We start from the raw sequence: 14,016 nt of genomic DNA, 5'->3' as shown, positions 1-14,016 counted from the left end.
ATCGTGAGCAATCGTCGACTCTGCCCAGTGTGTCAGGCCTCATATCGAAGGGCATGTGCGGCTCCAATTTAAAGAACTCTTTCGAAGGGCCCAGGTCGTCGCGATGTATGTTTAAAAGGTATCCATATGACACTTTTGGCCGCGGCCTCGAGACCCTATATTTAGTCGAGCTACCCGGCACACAACTTCTTCTGAAATGGACACCAGTACACATCAAGCCAGCTTCTCTCTCTTCTGGGGGAACAAGATTTTCTCAATCCACCGCGCGACATCCATCGGCCGGCACTTGGCACGTTGTATGTCACTAAGTTCTCTCATCTCCAACAGCAAAGCATCCTCAGGACTGGGCTCGGATTCATGAGGCTCGCCCATGGAGCTGCATAGAGAGGTAATTCGTTCGGGCATTGGTTCCGGTAGAGGATCCAGAGGATTGAAGTAGAGGATATCATTCTCTGCCAAGTTCTCCACCCTGTAGCATGCATGGCCGACTATTCTCCCGCTAGAGTCAGAACTGACGGCTGATTCGGAGGGTAGATGGCTCCCGCACACAGAATAATCAAAGGCGGACTTGGCGGGGCTGTTACTGCAGCTTGGGCTGGGGGCTTCGGGGGGGAGCTGACCCAGCCAGTCCGTGACGCGAGTGGACAGGCTCTTCGGGGCACGTGGGCGTTTAGCCGGTGCTTCGCCGTCCCGATCGTTGTCAAGAAATGGACCGAGAGGGCGTTTCTTGGTGGAAGTTTTCATGCTTCTATCGTCCATCTTGAGCTTTGGGAATGTCGATGCCTGTTCTATGCCTTAATAGCTTCCTGTGGAGGTGGTAGTGCTGGACTGTTAGAATCGCCGATGCGGCGGAGGAAGCTTGTAGATTGGTTGGCTTTCTCCCAAGGGAGAGGCACAGCAATCGGGCTAGAGCGAAAAGCAGACATACGCGGCGGACATGTTTCCTTTATTCCAGTCGGCTGGAATGTCAGACGACAAAGCGAGCTTGTTGTATACCGCATGCATGCCAGTGTGGGGGTAAATCCATTCGCGCTGGAAGTGTGTTTGTTACCTGCTAGAAACCCGTTTCATTGGTCGCTATTTTTATATCCGCCTGCCACCAAGCGACATCCTGAGTTGAGTAAGACTGCACGGAAGGGAAAGTTCCTCTACGTGGTCTGAGTCATTCCTTTCAAGTAGAAGACCAGCTCGATTGACTCAGTCGGGAGATCAGTGTACCATGAACTTGGCACACGAATTCATTGATCCGATGGGCATTTCCATTGGCCGTGTCGGATTGCGCTGTAGCTGATTGGCCACCGCAATAGATCGTTTTTCTCGGAAACCCTGCACGCTGATTGGCCGGCCCCTTTTTGCCGTTAGCTCTATCTGTTCCCAGACCATAAGTCCGTCAGACAAGACACAGACGGACATAGGGCAATAAGATCCCGACTCTCGTATGCATCACAAATGTTAGGCGGTTTTCATGCATGGCAATGCAAGTTGATTCGAATAGTAGATGCCATTAAGTCCGGCCTAAGATCCCGCGTCCGAGATAGGGGGCATAGGGTAACACAATCAGTCTCCTGGGTGATACGTAGCTGCATATACAAGCCCTCGGTCAGTACCAATCGCTGTATAAATAGACCCGATTCATCCTCCCATTTCTGGCAGTGAACGAGACATCTCATCCTTATCCGGAGTCCAGCGGCGTTCTCCTTCTTCTCACCACTGTCACCACTAACTACTTGCACCGATACACGAGTGAACTTTTAGTCACCATGGCATCTCCACCTATCATGCGCAACCTGGGCAAGAATGGCCCCAAGATTCCTGCTATCGGCTTTGGACTCATGCTAATAGGCTCGCCGGCCTATGGCGCCGTGCCCCAGGACAGTGACAGATTTGCCATTCTTGATAAGGCATTCGAGCTCGGGGCCACGTTCTGGGACACATCGGAGTGAGTTCCTCTTACGACTCTCCTTTTCCCCACCGAGCGATGCGCCCGATGAATTTGTATCATGGAAACGTGTCTAAACTAATATGCCTGTCCCCTCCAGCCTATATGGCGATAACGAACAGCTCCTGAACCAGTGGTTCCAGCGTACAGGCAAGCGTGACCAGATTTTCCTGGCCACCAAGTTTGGCTACGTCAAAGGCGATCACAGCAAGACCATGCAGTTCCAGTTTGACACGTCATTCGAGTATACGAAGAAGGCCTGCCACGCGAGCCTCCGCGCCTTGGGCACTGACTATATCGACCTTTGTGAGCCGACCTTCTCTTGCTAGTGGATAACCAACCATTCATTTTTTGAGCAGTTAGGTAAAAGAAGATTAACATAAGAAATGTCAGATTACGTCCATCAGGTCGACAATGCCACCCCCATCGAAGACACGATGCGTGCCCTAGCCGAGCTACAGGCGTAAGTCTGTCCTTCATGATTCCCCTTTCATGGCATGCACTCTTACAAACCCCCTGCCGATATTCGTCGAAGTGGGCACCCACCAGCTAACACCACCCGACCCACTAAAGCGAGGGCAAGATAAAGCACATCGGCCTCAGCATGATCTCCTCCACGACGCTCCGCCGCGCCGTCGCCATCGCCCCGGTAGCCGCCGTGCAGCCCGAGTACTCCCTGTTCAGCCGCGAGATCGAAGGCCCCGAGGGCACGAACCTGCTGGCGACCTGCCGCGAGCTGGGCGTGGCCGTCGTGTGCGCCACGCCGCTCGGCCGCGGCCTGCTGTCGTCGGACTTTGGGAAGCCTTCGTCCCCCGACGACGCCGACCTTAGAGCGAAGCTGATGCCGCGCTTCATGCCCGAGAACCAGGCGCACAACGCCGCCGTCGTGGCCAGAGTCCGCGCGTTCGCCGCCGACAGGAAGGGCTGCTCGGTGTCGCAGCTCGCGCTGGCTTGGCTGCTCAAGCAGGGCGGCGATGTCTTCGTTATCCCGGGCACCCGCCGCGTCAAGTACCTGGAGGAGAATTGGGCTGCTAACGGAATTGCGCTCAGTGATGGAGAGGAGACGGAGTTGGGGCTCCTGGCTGAGATGTCCGGGCTGGCGGGCGCGGCGCTCCCGGAGCAATTCTTGGATCACAAATTCAAGGATACAAAGGAAGTCTCGTTTTGAATGTTCAATGTAACACCAAAGATGCCTCCAGAATTTTCCCTTTTCACGTGGTGCTAGCATCATATGGTACCATGCAAAGTAGATTGCAAAATAGTATACACAATAATAGCTATCTGTTCTACCTAAGATCTAGTTTCCTACAATATTAGTCGTAACATGACTTCTGAGTGGGATGAACCAGAACTACTGAAGAGCTGTCAAGGGCCCGAACGATGCACGAGTCTTCGAAGCCGACAAAATTTCGAGCAAGCCTAAGCTAAACATCCGGCTCCCCTAAGAAGTCATCTAAAGCTCATCATGTCCCTTAGCACCCCCACAGCATCCCCCTTCCTTCTTGCAAGCTCCCGCGCAGCCAATGCTGTACGCCGCGCTCCAGCCCGAGACATTGATGTTGGGCTCGCCGGAGTGCTTGCCGAAGTAGCACATACCTGTGCTCTGGTGCCAGTCGACCGACTGGCAGGCTGGGACAGTGCCGCATGCCGTCATGCACGCCTTGAGCGACGGCATATGCTCCTGGGCGAAGGTCTTGACGCCGTGGCGCTTGCAGCAGCTCATGCGGAAGCGCTGAGAACACAAAGAGGAGTCAGCGGACATGGAGTAGAGAAAGGAGGGGAGGATGGGACATACCTCGCCCGAGGGGGTGTCAAAAGTCTGGCCGTGGGCGTGCGGGCACTCGGTGCTGCACAGGACGACCTCGTCATCGGCGGCTTCAATGGTGGGGGGCTCGATCATGTGGGCGGCACCGTGGATGTCTGCGGAGAAGTTAGATAAGATGCAAGTTAGAGAAGAGGTAGTCAGGATGAGGATTGAGGAAGAGTATAGGCAAAAGACGAAAAAGGGGTTCAGGGTCATGCTTACTCATGGAGCACTTCCGCATGTTCTCTTCACCTTCGGTGTAGAGGCGGCAGAGCCAGCTGGGGTTACCCGCTTCCCAAGACGCACTAAACAAATCCCATTCGTCAGCTGCAATTCGTTATATTGAAGGTAGGAGGTGTGAATTTGATGACGGATTTACCTCTTGCAGCCCGGGGTGTCGCTGCAGAAGTTGTAGCACTCTGTCAGGGTGCTCATAGGAGTGACCGCAAGCGGGGCTGGGCTGTCAAATTCGTGCTGGCATCGGTTCTTCATGTAGTTTCCGCTGGCGCTGATGAAGACCTTTCCATCATCTAGATGGCAATAAAGCATTGTTAGCCGTCGATCCACGTCCAAGTAAGAAAAGATGGAACAGTTTCTGTGCCGGAGCTCTTACCTCCCGGGCAGGTGACGCCGTCTGTCGCGAACGAGGCAGCATCCGCCATATGCTCGACGATGCTGAGCGGTGCTCTTGGGCAGTTACCACCCTCGCGGGCTGGCTGCGGCGGAGGCGGGGGTTCCTGCTTGTTGCGTTCCTCGGTGGGGAACCAGGTGTTGACACCAGCCTGGTAAGGAGAGTATGTTAGCCTCGGGAGCCATTCAGTGGAATTGGGCTGGGGATTTCATCTATGAGCTTCACTTACCATTGCAATAGTCTGTTACCGTCAGGTCATATTCTAGATAAATATCATCTTATTCCAAAAGCCGCGGTGGCGTTACTTACGGGGATGTACTATAGAACAAGTTAGCAAGGGGGTCCAACTCAACGCGTCATTACACGTTTCAACTCACCTCGCTGAAGCGCGCGCAGTTCTTGGATGACCAGTTGTAGTCAGCCGACTGGCACTGGGGGTGGTCGGCACAATGCTGAGCGCACTCCTTCTGGGAGTTCTTGGGAGTGTTATCGATGCGCTTAGCCGTAGTACCCTGACCACACTTGAGCTCGAAGGTGACCACGTTGGGAGGTGGGCTGTAAATCGTGGCATTCGATATGTCAGCTGAGGGTATGTAAACGGGGGCTGTTGCAGGGCTTTTTGTTACATACGTCGTGTACTTAAGGCCGTGGTCCTTAGGGCATTCGTACTTGGAAGGTCGACCGGCGGCAGCAGCCTGGGCGTTGACTGCCGTGACCTGGAAGTATGCCAGGACGGCCAGGGCAATAGTTCGATGCATCATGGTGAAGGTTGGATGGTGGATTACGAGGGAATGTGTGGAGTGGTAGAAGTAATGGTGATAGTGAAAAGGATTCCTATATCAGCTTGTGTCGCTGGGACGTGTTGACTTAAGAGTAAGTTGTGAAAGTTGTCGACATGCCTGTATGAGCTCGCACATGTCGGACTTAGAGACCCCTTCACAAAAATGTTACGTTAGTTGGTTTGTTGTCTCGGGATTTCAAGAAAGGGTAGGACGGCGAAGATCGTCAGTCGAAAAGCAATTACCACCGCCACACCTAGGATCGTTACGGTACAGCCCGCATGATCTGCTAGCCCGCCCGGCATCTTGGATCTTTACCGTGGTATATGCAGCCAAAATCGATGGAATGGATCAGCTAGCCCGTTATTTCAATAGTTCGAGTCGTCGATGGGGCCCTTAGTCTGGTCCTGTCTCGCGATGGCATCACACGGCATCACTTGTAAGATGGCCCAATCTGAGACCTGCAAGGGAGACCTATCCAAATGAGATGCACCATCAGCCCCGAGACATAAAAAAGCAAGGGAGCGGGAAATAGTCGATAGTGTTTCAGGTTTCGCATAGGGGCATGCATGCGTAATACGTAATCTTTCCCAACCTTGAATTGTGTAAGTAGCACTGCGAGAATGTCCTCGACCTATACCCTACCCTCAGTTCCAGACAACAGACCTCCCAAACGCTTCTTCTATCTTTCTCTTGCAATACCAAACTCCTCACAATCAAGTTCTCTCCTCATAGCCCCTTCTCGATAATCTACACATTCAAGCTTATCTCAGTTTAACATGGTCGGCCTCACTCTGAACCGATGCGCTCTGGCCCTGGTGGTGGCAGCTACCTTTGCCAACGCTGTCGACCCAAGCCCCGCCGAGAAGAAGAAGTGGGATGATAAGTGCAAGGCCAGTGAGTAGCTTCGAAGCCGACCGTCTTTTTGCGTGCATCAGCTAACAGTCACTTCGCCAGAGTCCGGACAGTTGTATTGTACGTGAGCTCTGGCTACCAGAAGCCATAATGGCAGGCGTGGATGCTAACAAAAGCGATCAGACATGGTCTTCGATGCCAATGGCCGTTAGTATACCCTCTGATAGAATTTTGCTTACGGTTTGATGCTGACATACCACTAGAGCCTACGGGAACTTGTTCAGCTCCCGGTTACAAGGGATGCTACTGGGGACCCTACAAAGACCCCAAGACGGGACAGGATGGATGCTGCGAGAAGGGCAACGTGAGTCTATACCAAGGTCGTCTTTGAAAGATGCTTCCCTCATGCTGACAGAAGATTTACAGGGCGTTTTCTCCACCGACCCCGTCGCCACCCTCGAAGGAGGCTGCTGCCTCGACCCTCTCAAATGGAGTCATGACACCAGTGCCCAGAAGGGCGGCTGTTGCCCCGATAACACGCACCTGACCTGGGACTTGACGTACCAGCCGACTACCCCGCTCGGACTTTGCTGCCCTCCCGAAAAGGTGACGAGCACCGACCGCACCACCGGGCAGAACCACTGCTGCCACCCCGGTCTGACCTACTCCTCCCACCTGGCAAGCGGCCAGGGCGAGTGCTGCGAGCCTGGCAAGACCTTCAGCTTCGACGACGCGGCCCAGAAGGGAGATTGCTGCGACGCCGGCCAAGAGTATAAGGTTGACCCGGCTACCGGTAAGGGTGGCTGCTGCGCCGCCGGTGTTGACTATACTTGCGAGTGCAGTTGCAAGTAAGTGGCACTACTGTCCACCATTGTTTTACAGTTCCCTGCCCACTAACAATGCATCTACTCTCTAGCGCTCCCAAACCCGTCGTCACTCCTAACCCCGTCAACCCCAATCCCGTCACGCCCAACCCTGTCACTCCCAACCCCCCGTTGTTGACCCGCCCACGACTTGTCCCGAGGCCCAAGGCCAGAAGATCACGGTGGACGGAGTCGAGTACGAGATCCAGTGCACGTACGCCGTCTCTAGCAACTACGAGGCGTACGCCGAGCACACGACTAACGGTCTCCAAGAGTGCATGGCCCTGTGTTCCGCTGATCCCCAGTGCAACGGCGCTAACATCTGGGACGATGGCGCCAGCGACGGTTGTCTCCTTTTCAAGGAGTGGGAGTACCCGGCTACGGGTCTGATCACTCCTGGAGACCCGCTGATGTCTTTCGTGCCTGTCACCAAGCGATAAATGCATGACATTGGGTACAGAAAGGTCCCACCTTGGCTTGGAAGTACTGTAGCATTACACATGACGGGTTGGAGTCTGTGACTCGGATATTGTAAAGGGGAAGGGGTTAAGGGGATTGTACTGAAGAAAGAAATGGAGGTCAAAATCAGTCTGTATAGTGATATCGAAAGCTATGTTGGTCAGATGTAACATTACGCTTAGCCAACTACAACAATGTTACACATACCTGGACCACTGAACTTCTGGCATCCGTGACATCACATCCCTTATTCCTATAGTACAACCAACGTTAGCCAAGCCAGATATCTCTTCAGACAAACCTCGTAACCGGCCTTTGAAACGAATCTCCCACTAGCGCCGTCAAGACCTCGGCGATCAACAGAGGCTAGAACAGGCGATATGACGGCAGCACTAGTCAGGGGTTACCGACATAACGGGCCGCCCCGCCATCGAAGAAAAAGAAACGATGAGACATGCAAGTCTCGGGTTAGCCCCTACATATATCCCAACCGCCCCCAAAGTTGGACCCTCTCATGCAGCGTACGCCACATTCGCCCATTTCAGGCAGATCACCGCTTTGCGACAGCGGAGATGGCTGGCTGTCAGTAACACTAGTAGAGAGACTAGTCCCGTGTTTCGGCACAAGGACACGGGACGGTCCAACAAGACGGGCGCCGCCTTTCTACGGCGCCACGGTACACCAACTACGCGTCTCTACTTAGACACACCATAACATAGATCATCTGCGACAATTATGCAATGCACGATCAGGTCGGTAAGTCACTGCAAAATGGTCGATCGTGCATTGAGGATGGTAGGTCTCAAGTAGCCAGCCCCCTGGGCGCTATTTGCACGCCGAATCATGATGTCACATACATTCCGGGGTCTGGCTCGAGACACGAAAAGGGGGAGACGCCACTAGCACCGGGACACCATATCACACAAACGACGGTTCATCGTGAGACAGAGATCTTGTGTGACGTGACCTGACGGTTTCATGGACGATCGTCCTACGACCCTAAACCAACATACTGATTCCGCGGAGCGATCACTAGGCGTCAAGGCGCAGCTACCAAAGACAATAGTCACCAGACAGCTCCCTTAATTACGTGATGCATTGGTTCAGCAAGACACATACGGCAGCCAGCCGTCCATTCCATCCCGAGATCTCCGTCCCAACTGAGAACTTCGCTAGTCCGAAGCACGATGATGCTTAGACTGGCCTAGCCAACTTCTATTCCCGCAGCTCCAGTCCGCACCCTCTTTTACGATCCGGGTCAGTGGCTTCCGCTCTATCAGTTCAGCAGCTAACATAAGAGGCTTAACCCCCCTTTCCCTCGATACTGATCAGCCAAGTCATCCTTTGGTATTGGACTCTATCAATCAGAAGTCAGAAGACCAAAACACACCATATCCTAAAATGCAACCCCACGCGATGAAGACGCTGTTCGCAGCATGGGCCTTGGCCCAGGCCACCTCGGCCCAGAACCTGAGCCCCGAAGTGAGTTACCCCACGCGTCAGCATCTATCTGTCTCCCATATATACAAACACAGGCACACACATGGTACGCAGACGACTGAATGACATGGAAATGCACAGGACTTCTGCAAGCAGCAGGGCGGCGATCTGAAGCCTGTCATGGAGGCCGATGGCACATTCAATGGCAACTGCGTCAGAGACAACTCGTCAGGTAAGAAACATCATTCTTTTATCGTCCAACTCCAGCCAGCTAGATACTAATTCCGGGGACCAACCACGACAGTCTGCACCGGCGACGAGTTCAACAAGCCCCTGGGCGGTACGCTCTGCTGCCACGGCGGCAGCGTCATGGCCGTCGACGCGGCCACCAATGAGGCCGATTGCTGCCCCAAGGGCAAGGTCTACAGCAACCGAGCCTGCGTCGACCCGCCACCGGCCATCAGCTGCCCCGGGTCCAACCAGCAAATTGTGCAGAAGTGAGTACGAATCCATACCTCTCACTACAATCACTGACTGTAACTATCAACACAAGGAATGGAATTAATTTCCAGGTCTGGTGCCAGCGCAACATCATCGAGTATACCGACCCCTTGGACTGGACCGGCAAAATCGCGGCCATCATGAACATGAACAAGCGCGGCACGGCCACGTTCCAGAACTGCCTTGTGAGTAAACCCATTCGCCACCTACTCACCCACTCGAACCAGCCACTGGTTATTGATGCTTGCCGAACCCAAAGGACATCTGCGCCGCGGATCCCAAGTGCCAAGGCGCCAACTGGTGGCACGCCAAGGGCATGTGCGGCATCAACAACAAGCAGCAGGGCGGCAGCATATTCTCGCGCGGCGGCGACTACAAGAACCCCCGGACGTGGCGTGGCTGGACCGGAACGTCATTGCCATGGTCGCGGTGCCCAAGCGATAAAGAGGGTGATCGATGAGGTTTCGGCTTTATTGGTAGCTACTTGCCCATTTGGTGCTTTTAGGGATTGACGGTTGTCTACAGCCATATGTGAAGTTAAGACTGTCAAATACTAGTTTACCGAAAGTGGATGCACTCTTTAGAATGTATCCGTGTCCGATGAATTGAGACTGGCAGATTGAAATTTGTCACTGCAATGTGTGAAGTCCCCCGAATCTGCTACGCTCTGGCCACACCATCAGAAAAAGAGGTAGATTTTAGGCTTGAGGCGTGACTCCAGTTTTAAATCACACATGCCAAATACTTCTAACGTATTGACATTGATTGATTCGTTTAAAATATAGTTGCTTCTATATTCTCATCATAATTCTAAGTCTAATATTATATATAAAATCTCGCCGCCCAACACTCCGATCCCCATACCCATATCTATCTATACCCAAACCAAACCCCTAATCCAATGCCGCCGCTTCAAAAGTCCCACTGCTCGCACCACTGCCTCATCAACTCGGGCGTCACCCTCCCGCTCCGAGCCATCGTCGGGCTCTGCCCCACCGTGCGCCGCGTCTCGAGCTCGACGGGCCTGAGCCCCTTATCCAAGGCCGTCGCCATGTCGCGGTACGAGTCGACGAGCTTGACGCCCGGGTTGCGCGCCGCCACGTCGCCGCCCTCGTCGGCGCTCCTCTCGAGCCGCGCCACCCACTCCTTGAAGGGGATCGTCTCGGGCAGCTTGTCGGCGCCGTAGTAGTCCCGCACAGCGCCCGCCAGCTCGCCCGACCACGACGTCACCTGCGGGTTGACGCCGTGGTAGTAGCCGCTGATGTTGGCGGGTGGCGTCGTGACCGTGACGCCGCCCACCTCGAGCACGAGGCCCGCGATGCGCTCCGCGGGCGTCCAGTCGACGCGGTCGAAGGACCCCAGGTCCGACGGCAGCGCCTTCAGGTACAGGCTGCTGTGCACGATGCTGGGCAGCCACTCGTGGCGGTTCCAGACGCCCGAGCCGCACTCGGACCCGGCGATCTGGCCGACCCGGATCACGGCGGCGGGGAAGTCCCCGACCTTCGCCGCGTCCTCGATGATGAGGCCGCCGACCAACTTGCTGCATCCGTAGCCGCCCGACGGCAGGGTCCAGTCCTCGAAACGCTCCTCGGGCAGCTCGCGGCCGCGCTCATTCATGCTCCAGCCCTGGATCGAGCCGATGGACGAGATGAAGACGACGGCGGCGCGCTTGGCGGCGCGGGCCGCCAGGTCGCCGAAGTAGCGCACGCCGGCCAGGTGGGGCTCGAACGACTCGACGGGCATGTTGAAGTTGACGGGCCAGGCGTTAAGGATCATGCGGTCGACGTCGCGGGCCAGGCCCTCGTAGACTGCGGGCGACAGGCCCAGGTCCGGCTTCGAAACGTCGACGCGGTAAAACTCGGCCTTGCCACCGTGGTAACCCGTATCCAGGCCGCGCTCGCGCATGCTGCGGGCCTGTTGGGCGACACCGCCATCCTCGGCGCGGTTGAGACAAACGACGCGGGCGACCTTATGGTCACGGGCCATGGCTTCCAGCATGTACGAGCCCAACATACCCGTGGATCCTGTCAGGAGCACCGTCTGGCCAGTCGTGTTGGCTTCGGGACGACCTGGGTGCTGAGGCGACGGTAGGTTCTCGGTGTATTTCTTCCACAAAGCCTCCATAGCCTGGGCGGAATTTGCGTCTTCCTGCATGCCATCGGTACCGTTGCTCAGAACAGCTTCCATGACGTACTTGGCCAGCTTCCTGGGCGTGGGGTTGTTGTAAATGACACGGGGAAGGAGCGCTTTGGGCTCTGGCTTGTATCCGGCATTCTCGAGGCCGGCGCGGAGAAGACGAGATGCGCCGATGACCTGCATGGAGTCGATTCCTGCCGAAAAGAAGTCCGCATCCAGCTCCAGTTGAGATGCTCCCTGCTTGGTGGAGAACAGTGCCACAATGGAGGTGGCCAGGTCCTCTTCGGAACTGACATCCAGGGGCGGGGCTTCCGCGGCGGCGGCTTGTCCAGCCGTCTCGTAGAGCTTCTCGATCTCCTCGGCGTGCTCCTTGACGGCCGCAGCCCTCTGGATAGTGCCCTTGCCGGCGCGCGGGAACGGCTTGTCTGGGTTGGAAAGAGTGACGAAGTCGCGGCCGATATGGCCGTGGGCGACGGTCCCCATGTTAGCCTGTTCAATGAGAGGCCAGACGCTATCGATCAACTCTTTGCGTTCCCGGTCATTTCGGGGGTGCGTATAAGGCTCGAGAATGATGCCGGCCTGGAAGCGCTCGGAGCCGACGACGACGGCGCCCTTAAGCTGGGCGTGGTCCGAGACAGTGTCCTCGATGTCGACGGGGTTGAGCTTCTCACCGTTCGAGAAGACGATGATGTTGTCGGCGCGTCCATAGTAGATCCAGTGGTTAGGCAGCGTCGGATGCGGCTTGTAAAGGTCCTTGGTCGAGACCTCCTTCTCCTCGGGGAATGTGTAGAAGTAACCCTGCAGGCCTGGGTCTTCTCCCTTGCGCACAATAACTTGCTCGTAGACATCGTCGTACCCCTCCTGCTTGCGCCACTCGCACCCGAAGATCTCTGAGTTGTAAATGAAGTATTGCCACTGGTTGGGGTCTTTGTTCCAGTAGATTGGGAAGGGGCAGCATTCGGTTGCCGCGATAAGGTTGGCCAAATGGATTCCGTTCTTAACAAGGCGATTTCCAGCCTCTCGTGGAAGTTGACCACCTCCCCATGCGACGAAGTTCAACTTCTGCATAACCTTGATGCACTCGTCGTACTGACTCATCTCTTCGACGATTGCAGGTGGCAATAGAGTACCTTGCACATTTGCATGTTCGAGGCACTCTTTGGCAAGCTCCGTAGTCAAGGGGCGATCTGGTATACCCAGGGCCACCGGCGTGTCCCAGTATATGCTGTTCAGACTACCGATATAGAGACCGGCGGCATGGAATAAAGGCACTGGTGTAATTGTTAGCATTATTGGAGGATATATCGCAATGATGAGTGAGAAAACATACTTGGATGGAACTGTCTGTCCATAAGCATATTGAACTGCTTAAGGAAGAAATTGGTGCCCTGCCACTCGGGGTAGTCATGGAAAGCATCGCCGACCGCCAGCAAACCAGCCTTGACGACAATGGGCTTAGGTAAACCAGTACTTCCACTCGTGTGCAAAACACAGATGGGCTCCCACCTGCCCTCTTCCCAGGTCTTTTCATATGATTGATATGGCGCTTGCTCCTTGGGGAACCAATCGTCGTATGATGCCACTTCCATGGTGTGCATGTGGCGCTTCTTCAGCCATGGCTCAACCATGGTCCGATGAGACGCGGGGTAGGCAATGATGTGGCAATCCGTCTTTTCAAAGAGGTTGAGTTGTCCTTCTGGGGTGTTTCGGGGTGATATGAACAGGCACTAAGGATCTGTTAGAATCGCTGCACATCGACAAACCCTACAGGATGTCTGGCTCGTTGGCAGGTCGTATCGACCAGGCAGGATGGTCTCATTTAGTACATACTGCCTGTTGCATGACACCGTATAACGATCCAGTGATCTTTGACTCAACTTACTTTGTATCCTGTCTTCACAGCGGCAATCATCATCACAAAGTATCGCGCATCGTTGGGGCCGATGTAGGTGATGGTAGGAAACTCGTTCTTGGACGCTTCGCCACATTGTTCGATGATATTTTGACAGCACCAGTTGACCGAGTTGGCGAAATCCTTCCATGTAACTATGCGCCAGCCGTCCTTGGGGTTAGAGGAGTTCGGGATCGAGATCCACTCGGCGTCTGGTTTCACACGGGCATTCTCGTCGATGATGTGAGGGAGAAGTCGTTGCCCATAGGGGTTGCTCGCGGTCTGGGTTGCTGAAGCCATCGCGTTGAACTGGTTGAAAAACAATTGCAGTACAGCAGGGGTATCGTCAATATGCAAAAGAAAAATGTTAACTGATATGCTAATTCATGAGACTCAAGGTTTGATCAGGGAGGTTGTAGGTTCTTATATCTCCCCTTTCTCCAGTCAGGTCCATGGTGGGGAATGGGGAGAACCGTCTCTACGCATCGCCAAGTATTACGCCATGGTCCGGTCCAGCGCAGCTCAATAGGATGGTACATGCATGGGGACCCAGCCAAGCTGAACAGGAGATGAAATATGAGGAAACGTTGGTGATTGCTGATGTTTTCTGGTGCGTCGAGGTAACGGATTGGACCCGTTGCTTCGGAACTATCGAAGCGTGTACATGCCTCCCTAGCAAGCAGGTGGTGATCTGCCGCCCTTGCCGGCCGGGATATCG

General features: G+C 54.9%; 6 protein-coding genes across 6 annotated transcripts; 3 read left to right on the top strand and 3 right to left on the bottom strand.

Moving 5' to 3' along the window:
* Positions 1-213: 213 nt before the first annotated feature.
* Positions 214-759, bottom strand: PG998_004604 (uncharacterized protein; the record flags this gene model as incomplete). Its single annotated transcript, XM_066871422.1, has 1 exon — positions 214-759. One exon carries the CDS (start codon positions 757-759, stop codon positions 214-216), a length of 546 nt encoding a protein of 181 aa, XP_066735172.1.
* A 1,001-nt stretch (positions 760-1,760) lies between these two features.
* PG998_004603 (uncharacterized protein) lies at positions 1,761-3,107 on the top strand (the record flags this gene model as incomplete). Its single annotated transcript, XM_066871421.1, has 4 exons — positions 1,761-1,939; positions 2,040-2,245; positions 2,333-2,402; positions 2,513-3,107. The coding sequence occupies 4 exons, from the start codon at positions 1,761-1,763 to the stop codon at positions 3,105-3,107; spliced, it is 1,050 nt and encodes a 349-aa protein (XP_066735171.1).
* A 285-nt stretch (positions 3,108-3,392) lies between these two features.
* PG998_004602 (uncharacterized protein) lies at positions 3,393-5,135 on the bottom strand (the record flags this gene model as incomplete). The annotated part of the gene is made up of 9 exons (XM_066871420.1): positions 3,393-3,671; positions 3,735-3,859; positions 3,966-4,048; positions 4,123-4,273; positions 4,357-4,525; positions 4,604-4,615; positions 4,684-4,692; positions 4,752-4,929; positions 5,005-5,135. 9 exons carry the CDS (start codon positions 5,133-5,135, stop codon positions 3,393-3,395), a joined length of 1,137 nt encoding a protein of 378 aa, XP_066735170.1.
* A 797-nt stretch (positions 5,136-5,932) lies between these two features.
* PG998_004601 (uncharacterized protein) lies at positions 5,933-7,311 on the top strand (the record flags this gene model as incomplete). The annotated part of the gene is made up of 7 exons (XM_066871419.1): positions 5,933-6,050; positions 6,099-6,128; positions 6,192-6,215; positions 6,272-6,372; positions 6,435-6,856; positions 6,925-7,085; positions 7,145-7,311. The coding sequence occupies 7 exons, from the start codon at positions 5,933-5,935 to the stop codon at positions 7,309-7,311; spliced, it is 1,023 nt and encodes a 340-aa protein (XP_066735169.1).
* Positions 7,312-8,746: 1,435 nt separating this feature from the next.
* Positions 8,747-9,731, top strand: PG998_004600 (uncharacterized protein; the record flags this gene model as incomplete). Its single annotated transcript, XM_066871418.1, has 5 exons — positions 8,747-8,812; positions 8,912-9,002; positions 9,075-9,267; positions 9,324-9,456; positions 9,531-9,731. The coding sequence occupies 5 exons, from the start codon at positions 8,747-8,749 to the stop codon at positions 9,729-9,731; spliced, it is 684 nt and encodes a 227-aa protein (XP_066735168.1).
* Positions 9,732-10,183: 452 nt separating this feature from the next.
* PG998_004599 (Non-canonical non-ribosomal peptide synthetase FUB8) lies at positions 10,184-13,598 on the bottom strand (the record flags this gene model as incomplete). Its single annotated transcript, XM_066871417.1, has 3 exons — positions 10,184-12,678; positions 12,738-13,134; positions 13,290-13,598. 3 exons carry the CDS (start codon positions 13,596-13,598, stop codon positions 10,184-10,186), a joined length of 3,201 nt encoding a protein of 1,066 aa, XP_066735167.1.
* Between the last annotated feature and the right edge of the window lie 418 nt (positions 13,599-14,016).

Source organism: Apiospora kogelbergensis (assembly GCF_038363985.1).
Source record: "Apiospora kogelbergensis strain CBS 113332 chromosome Unknown utg000002l_segment0_segment0, whole genome shotgun sequence".
In the NCBI taxonomy this organism is placed as follows: Eukaryota; Fungi; Ascomycota; class Sordariomycetes; order Amphisphaeriales; family Apiosporaceae; genus Apiospora; species Apiospora kogelbergensis.
This window is presented reverse-complemented; position numbering and strand designations above follow the sequence as displayed.